The sequence below is a fragment of the Daktulosphaira vitifoliae genome, unplaced genomic scaffold (assembly GCF_025091365.1).
Source record: "Daktulosphaira vitifoliae isolate Bord-2020 unplaced genomic scaffold, ASM2509136v1 Scaffold_4, whole genome shotgun sequence".
NCBI lineage: Eukaryota > Metazoa > Arthropoda > Insecta > Hemiptera > Phylloxeridae > Daktulosphaira > Daktulosphaira vitifoliae.
This window is the reverse complement of record NW_026099575.1, coordinates 28,745,694-28,753,912: the sequence shown is the minus strand read 5'-3', so window position 1 is coordinate 28,753,912 and position 8,219 is coordinate 28,745,694. Positions and strand designations below refer to the sequence as shown.

At 34.4% G+C, this 8,219-nt stretch overlaps 1 protein-coding gene across 1 annotated transcript; it reads right to left on the bottom strand.

Annotated features, from left to right (window-relative positions):
- Positions 1-3,706: 3,706 nt before the first annotated feature.
- On the bottom strand, positions 3,707-5,523 carry LOC126905023 (uncharacterized). Its single transcript, XM_050684421.1, has 2 exons — positions 5,346-5,523; positions 3,707-5,283 (listed from the first exon to the last, which is right to left on the bottom strand). Exons 1-2 carry the CDS (start codon positions 5,521-5,523, stop codon positions 4,016-4,018), a joined length of 1,446 nt encoding a protein of 481 aa, XP_050540378.1. The 3' UTR covers positions 3,707-4,015.
- Positions 5,524-8,219: the final 2,696 nt, after the last annotated feature.

The following is an 8,219-nucleotide window of genomic DNA, read 5'->3' as shown; positions in this document are numbered from 1 at the left end:
AATTAGAAGTATAACAGTAACAGTGCTATGTTATAATGGTATAACAAATATGACAATAATTGTTAGTATACTCAAAAATAAAGAAAAAATTAAATATTATTAAAATTATTGTTAATAGAAATTTAAAAGTACAACTAAAAGAATTACTAAATTAAAATTTTTATTTGAAATAATGGAGGACGAGAGAAAGTAAATAAATAAGTAAATAGAAGAATATATAATAAAATAATAAAATAATGAGAGATTAAATGACAAAGCCGGAACTCCTCAAGAAAGATATGATTGAAATAATAATAAAGGAAGAACGGGAATTAAGAGTATTAGCTACGGAAGGGGGATTAATATTGTGGGAGGCTAAGAGGCTGAATAGTTTATTTCTGCTGTTAATTAGGGCAGGACAATCAAAGAGAAGATGAGAAAAATCGCATAGAGCTTCAGTATCATACAGGGGACAGAAGGGATCGGAATTTAAGGAAAGATGAAATGCATGGTAAGGCAGAAGATTATGACCTAACCTAAGTCTTGAGTACTGAGAAATTATATTTCTGGAGAAGTCAAGGTTATGAAACCATGGAGAATGTATAATGGATGGAGAAATCGAGCGGTACCAACATACCGTTTTCAATTTTATTGTAGCCCAACTGTCCTGCCAGGCTTGAAGAACTGTATGTCGAAAGAGGCGGAGAAAGTCAGAAGCGGGAATATTATGGCTAGAAGAAGTAAAGAAAGGGGAAGTAGAAGTAGCAAGACGGTCAGCTTTTTCGTTACCTAATATATTGGCATGGCCCGGCACCCAGTGAAAAACAATAGATTTATTTTGGGATCGAATTAAGGAGATAAGTGATCTAATAATAAGAATGTAAGGAGAAAGATGAGAGCAAAATGGATTAGAAGTGAGGGCAAGTAGGCAAGGTAGAGAATCAGAAAAAATAGCAAATTCATTAATTGAAGTAGAAGATATAAAAATGAGAGCATTAACGATGGCAAGGCATTCAGTGGTAAAAGAAGAAGAAGAAGGGTGGAGTGCAGCTGAGTATGAAATATTAAGTTCAGGAATAAAGAAAGAACAACCAGCCGAGTTAGTTGATACAGAACCATCTATGAATATCTGCATTTAGTTGGAAAATTAGCTGAGATATAATCTTTCAAGAGATTATTAACGGAAGTTGCAGGAAGTGAACGGAGGATTGAAGGAGGGAAGTCGAGGAAACACGTTAAAGTATACCCTATGGGAGCTATTGTAAGAGCCACTAGAGGACAGTCAAATAAAGATAATCTGGAGTGTGATTTGTAAATGTAACAGACCATGGGTGACAGAGAAGAGCATACTGAGGCTAAAATTGGAAGTGATTTAGGCACGTAGCGCCAGCAATTACTTAATTAGGAGTATAAGGAGAAGATATGATGGTTAGGGGTGGAGAGAGATTTTAGGAGAAATTTATTAGCAAGCAAGCGACAGCGGATTTCGTGGGGGGGGGAGAGGAACACTCAACAAAAATACTATGGCTGGGGTAGACTTAAGAACACCAAGAATGCTGCGCAAGCATGCGGATAAAAGAGAATTAAGTTTTTTCCTATGAGTGTAGGAAGCTGAAGAAAATAAAAAAGAGCCGTATTCAATTTTAGCGCGGATAACGGATTTAAAAATGAGAAGTAATGAGGAGGGATGAGAGCCCCAGGATGTACCAGTAATACAGCGTAGGAAATTTGCCCAGCGAGCAGCGGACGAGAGAATAAAACGGAAATGAGGAAGCCATCTCAGCTTAGGATCCAGTTTAAGGCCTAAATAAGTGACGCATTCAGAGGGGGGGATGGTTATCCCATCAAGAGTAATTATAGGGTAAACTGACGGTAAGCGTTTTCTCGTGAAAATTATTAACTGGCTTTTCAATGGAGCAGCCTCAAAATAATGAATTTGAAGAGAGTTAGAGAGGACGGCAAGTGAATTATTAAGGGAGTTGAGGGCATTATGAATGGATATATGAGAAGAAAAAAGAACGATGTCATCAGCATAGAAAAGTGAGAAAGTACCACTAGAGGTGAGGGAGAGGCTAATTTTGCTCATGTAAATATTAAAAAGAAGAGGACTAAGGCAGCTACCCTGTGGGAGGCCGCGATAGGAAGTGCGATTTAATATTAAACCGGAAGGAGAAGTGAAAGTAAGAAAACGTTGTGAGTAGAGACGTGAAATAAAATTACAAAGTGTAGGGGGTATAAAATAAGAATGTAAAAGGGAAATAAGGGTAGGAATGTGTACAGAATCAAAAGCACCTTTGATGTCAACAAAGACAGCGGGACAATTTATCACAAAATGTTTTGTATATACTGGCCGTTAGAGTGGATAAACACTCCATGGTGCCCAGCCCTCTCCGAAACCCGTATAAATTAGGGGGAAGACAGTTATTTTTTTCAAAAAACCAATCAAGGCGGTTCTTGATAATGTGTTCGACTACTTTGCAAAGAGAAGAGGAAAGAGCTATTGGGCGAAATGCAACGGAAGCTGAGTTAGATTTAGGGACGGGAATGACGTTAAAATTACGCCAAGAATCAGGAATAACACCTTGGGACCTTAAAGAATTAAGAATGACTAAGAGAAGTTCAAGGCAATGAAAAGGGAGATATTTTAGAATCAAAGGGGAAATTCCATCCAAACCAGAGCTGGACGATTTACGCAAATAGATTGCATAGGAAATTTCACTGAGTGTAAACGAATCATTAAGAGGATGAAAAGGGAGAAAATTAAGGAAAGGGTTAGGATCAAGGGTAGGAGAGGATTCTTCTAATGATGGGACGTAGGGGGGAGCAACCTTATTGCAGAAGGGATCAAACCATGACTCGTTTAAAGAGGGAGAATTTTTATATAGACAGTTTTTAAATTTTTTGGCAATAGTCCAGGTATTGGACAGACTAGAAGAAGGATTAAGTGAGGAACAGAAAGAGCGCCAGGACATAATTTTTGCTTGTTTAAGTGTTTTTTGAACAGAAGCGCGTACCCTTTGGTACTCAAAAAGTCACTTACCAGACTCGAGGATCTATATTTTTTAAAAGCTTTAGTGCGCTCATTGATAGCGTAGGTGCAAGAGGAAGACCACCATATTGAAGAGGAGGGAAAGGCCTTTTTGTTTTTTTTTTTTTAAAGGAACAGATAAATTAACTGCTCTAATAATTGTAGACACGAACCAGTTGTAGTCCTCAATGGGAGAGGAGGAGGAAAAATTAGAGGTGAAAATGGTCATGTAATTTTGAAAAGTTGGCCAATCAGCTTTCGAATAATTAAATCTGTTAACAACGGTGTGAGAGGAAGAGGGAGAGGGAGTGGGAGAATTTGTGTGAGAAATAATGATGGGAAAATGATTACTACCATGAGTGCAGTCTAGGACAGACCATGACAACAACAACGAGAGAGAGGGAGATGAAATGGTTAGGTCAACAGCGGAATCCATTTGGGAAGGGCCTGTAAGAAGGATGGGGAGTCCTGTATTGAGAATACAAAGATTATAGGCAGAAATAGCAGACAAAATAATGTTACCACGATGATTGGAGATTAGTGCACCCCAGGAGAGATGGTGACCATTAAAGTCACCGCCTATAATAGAATTACAAGAAACTAAAGAAAAAATTTTATCAATTAGTATAGAAGGAGGGTGGAAGAGGGGGAATGTAAATAGACCAAATGGCAATAGGATTGGGTAAATTAGTAAACGCCTGGATACCGACAAGATCTATAGAATAATTAAGAAGCGAGATTTTTAATACAGGATCAATAGAAATAGGGTTAATGTGGATAGAATGATGAGAGGCGATGGCTACGCCGCCAAAACCGTCGATACGATCAGAGCGATTAATGTTGAACTGTGGAAGATAAACACGTTTATTTGAAAGGAGCCAAGTTTCAGAAAGGAGAGCAAAAGAACATTTATTATTAGAGAGAAGAAAAGAGAGATCGTGCATTCTAGGGGATAAACTTCTTACGTTCCATTGAAGAATATTGAAAGAAGGAAAGTTAGGATTACTATTAAAATGTGTCATCATTGTCAGATAAAGGATAGTGGATGTTAGTTAATGAAGATTCTATAGTTGATTGAAGTATTGAAGGAGAAGAAATTAAATTAGGATCGCTCGCGAGTAGCTGAACGATATGTTGCGATAAGCAGGAAATCCAGTTGCGGTCATCAACATTAGTACTACGATTTTGGGACATGTATTTTAAAAAACTGCCATTAGGCGAAATTGGCCTAGAACAGTCATTTGGTAAAGGAGGAAAGTGGGGGGAGGGGACTTGAGTTTTATTACTTTTTTTCTTCTTTTGTTTATTTGTATATGTATTAGTAGAATGACTAAGGGAAGGAAAGGAAGGAGAAGCTACGACTTCGACACTAGATATATTTGTATTTTTAGCAACATCAGAAAAGTTAAAAGCTTTATTAACTAAACTGGAACGTTTGATCGAGGAGGCTTCAGAAAATGAGACATTGTTTGTGGCCATTATCTTTTTAATGTCCTTTTGCACAGACCATTCGCTGCAAGATCTATCCGTCGCAAGGTGGTTCAGTTTACAAAAAATGCACGAAGGAGGTGTGGTTAACTTGACGTTACAATTAGATTCGGTGTGGTCAAAGAGACCGCAGTGACTGCAGCGCTCCTTACTGCGACAGAATTTAAGGGTGTGACCAAAACGTAAACACTTGCGACATTGGACAGGAGAACGAATACTCGGAGAGACATCAAAAATAACTTTGTATATTGATAATTTTTGAGGAAGAGTTGCTGACAAAAATTTAAGTTCAACTAAATTTGAAGAAACGAGGATGTTATCTTTTTTTATATTAATGAGTCTGAATGAAATAACTTTGACTGAACATTCATAACCTTCCCAAAAGTCTTCTTCAGAGATACTTTTATCAAGACGTATTATTCCAATACTATATAGTAAAGTACTAGGAATATTCGCAGAGTAGCCGTGTTCAGAAAGAGAAGGGGAAGTGAGACAATTGTTGGCGTTATTAACCGACTCAAACGTGATTTTCACACGCTTAGAACCGATAGGGTTTATGCTCAGAATACCAGGAAAAAGTTTGGAAAAAGTTTTACCGAGCTTAACTGGGTGAAAATTACCTAAGTTATTATCACCAGATGCAGAAACAAGTACATTAAGGGGACCAGTGTAGTGTAGTGGAAAGCATTCAGGAACATTGGGTTGCCTGACTGTTGAAATATTAGGAGAATCGACATAGAGCGAGTTTATGTTTGAAGTTGGCGAACCGGGTGACGTCACAACGATGACTTCAGATGAGCAACAACCATGCTGAAAGTTTGAGATTGGGGATCATCGGATTTTGATTTACCGTCAGATTTAGGTTTTTTGTGTAAGGGGCTAATTGGCGATTTAGAGCCTTGATTGTTCTTACCAGAATAACGCGAATTATCCATGGAGATTTGTGGGTTGGAAGATTGCAGAGTGCTTCTACGGCGCAATGGGAGGTGATGCTGATCACCACCTACCGGATTAGGTCTGGATTGCATCCAGAGCCCCGGCGGACACAGTAAATGTGCCAAAAAGGTGGAACTATGGATTCAAAACTAAAAAAAAACTATGAATAACGGAATAGTACTCTAAAAATAGGCGGGTAACTACAAACGTACGCGAGATAAACACGTCCGTACAATACGACCGATAAATCGTGATTGAAAAGTTAAGTTGAAAAATTTCATTTTTTGTGAAAAAGTTGTCATTTTAAATCCCCTTCTGTGGGCAGATAAAGGGTCAAATTTACAAAAAAAATATACCAAATGATAGGTAAAGACGTCAAGCATCTATAAAATTTTTTTATTGATTATATTGATCCATACATTTTTCAAAAAATTATAGTACTATAAAGTTAAAAATATAAAAAAGAATTTGTTTACAGAAATCGTATTATTTTTATCAACTTTAATGTATGTTTTCACCATGAAGACAAAATAAAGTCCGACATTATTTTTTCCATAGTAAAGTATATGCTTTAAATTAGCTTTAATTTAAGATATATATATAAATGTCAGACATTCCCGAACAATTTCAAAAGTTCTACTTTCTATATGCATTTTTCAGATTTTAACCCCTGCCCCGTATAATTATATTGATATAATCATTATTGAAAAAGTTCTAACAGTGTTAAGTAAAATAAATAGAAAAAATTTCGAAAATTAACAATTTTAGCTTCGATGCGAAGCTGAGAAGGTATTGGTTTTACTATTATGTGTTTTTTTTTTTTTTGTGTCTGTTACCACTTTTTCTCAGCTCTCACCGAACCGATTTTTTTCAATGATACGTCAAAAGATCACAAATCGTATCTAGTCGAAGACATTACCCTCAAAAATTGAAAAAAATTCCCTCGTTCCCCGTAAATGGGGGAAACCTCCGAAAAAATTACAAATTTAAAAATGGCTAATTTTTTCAATTTTTTCAATTTTTTTTACTAAAAACTGCCGTAACTTTTTTAAAAAGAAACATATCAATATAATTCTTTTTTTTATATATGCATGATGTCATTACCTATCATTTGGTATATTTTTTTTATAAATTTGACTTTTTACCTGCCTACAGGGGGGGATTCAAAATGACAATTTTTTCACAAAAAATTGACTTTTTCAACTTAACTTTTGAAAGTGTTCTGGAAAGTCTGACACTTTTGTATATATCTTAAATGAAAGCTAATGTAATGTACTTTATTATGGTAAAAAAAAATTTCGTACTTTATTTTGTCTTCAGGGTGAAATTGGCTACCAAATGCTATTATTGTGTGAAAATTCTCGATTTTATTTTTTTATTTTTAACTTTATAATGCTATAACATTTTGAAAAGTGTATGAATCAACATAATTTTTTTATGAGAAATAATATTTTTTAATAATTCCTCTTTCATTCGATATACTTTATCTGAATCAGGATATTAATAACGAACTAGCAGATCATGTTGCTTTTGGAATAATCTACCTATTTTTTAAAATTAAACACTATCTAAAGATTTGCATCGAAGCGTTTTTTATGATAGTGATTTTAATCACTGTCAGATATCATTATACTTGATCCAAATATGTCACGTCACCACTGTGCCGCGACCCCCCTGTGCTGGGTTTTTTTAAATTTGTAATTTAATGGAAATTTCTCCCATTTACGGGGAACGAGGGAAATTTGTTCAATTTTTGAGAGTAGTGTCTTCGACTAGATACGATTTGTGATCTTTTGACGTATCGTTGAAAGAAATCGGTTAGGTGAGAGCTGAGAAAAAGTGGTAACAAACACACAAAAAAAAAAAACACATATTAGTAAAATAATACCTTCTCAGCTTCACATCGAAGCTAAAAATTATCTTATACTTTTAAAAATATTGAGCGAAACATTTAGCGGATTTACAAATAAAATACTAAAATACTAGTGATTGGAAATATTGAATAGTAACTATCGAACTTTTCGATAGTCATTCAAAAACTATTCGATAGTCTATGCTAAAAATAAACTATTCGATTGTATAAACATAATTTGAATAATTAATCGATAGTTTAAAATATTTGAAAATGCCCTTCACTAATTTTTACTATTATTAATTGTATAATAATTTATTTTAAGTATTCGTTATCTTCTTATTATAATTAAGTATACTGAATAAAAAATTAGGTAGAACTAATCGAATATTTTTTGAAACCATTCGGTAGCCTATTTGAATAGTTTGTAAAACAATTCGATAGTTTAAGCTAAAAATAAACTATTTGGTTGTCGATAGTTTAAAATATTTGAAAATGCCCATCACAATAAAATACTATACGCTGACTCTCATTTCCAGTGATGATTTATTTTGTCTGTGTATCTTTAAAAAAAGATTTAAACGATTTGAAAACACGTATATTGATATTAAAATAAAAATATATATAACAATCATCATAGATCATAGAGAAATATAAATTATAATTATGACGATTATGGCGTAGATTTAGTGTACTTTTATGAGAATGGAGAAGTGGTAAATACAGAGTTTAATATATCAAATAAAATAAAAAATAGCACACTAATAACAGCCAATAATATAAAATATCGAAATATCGATACATAAAAAGCATAGATGCTATTTTTCAATTATATGTTGAATAATTATATTACGATAGCGGAATATAATTATTCAATACTCATATACCTAGCATTCATATAATATATCTCTGTGAAGTTGCCCCTTCTTAATGGAA

Coding starts and splice junctions, on each gene's coding strand:
- LOC126905023 (XM_050684421.1), bottom strand. CDS start 5,523: ATGCAATCCAGACCTAATCCGGTAGGTGGTGATCAGCATCACCTCCCA. Junction 5,284..5,345: donor CAAAAAACCTAAATCTGACG/GTAAATCAAAAT, acceptor GCTCATCTGAAG/TCATCGTTGTGACGTCACCC.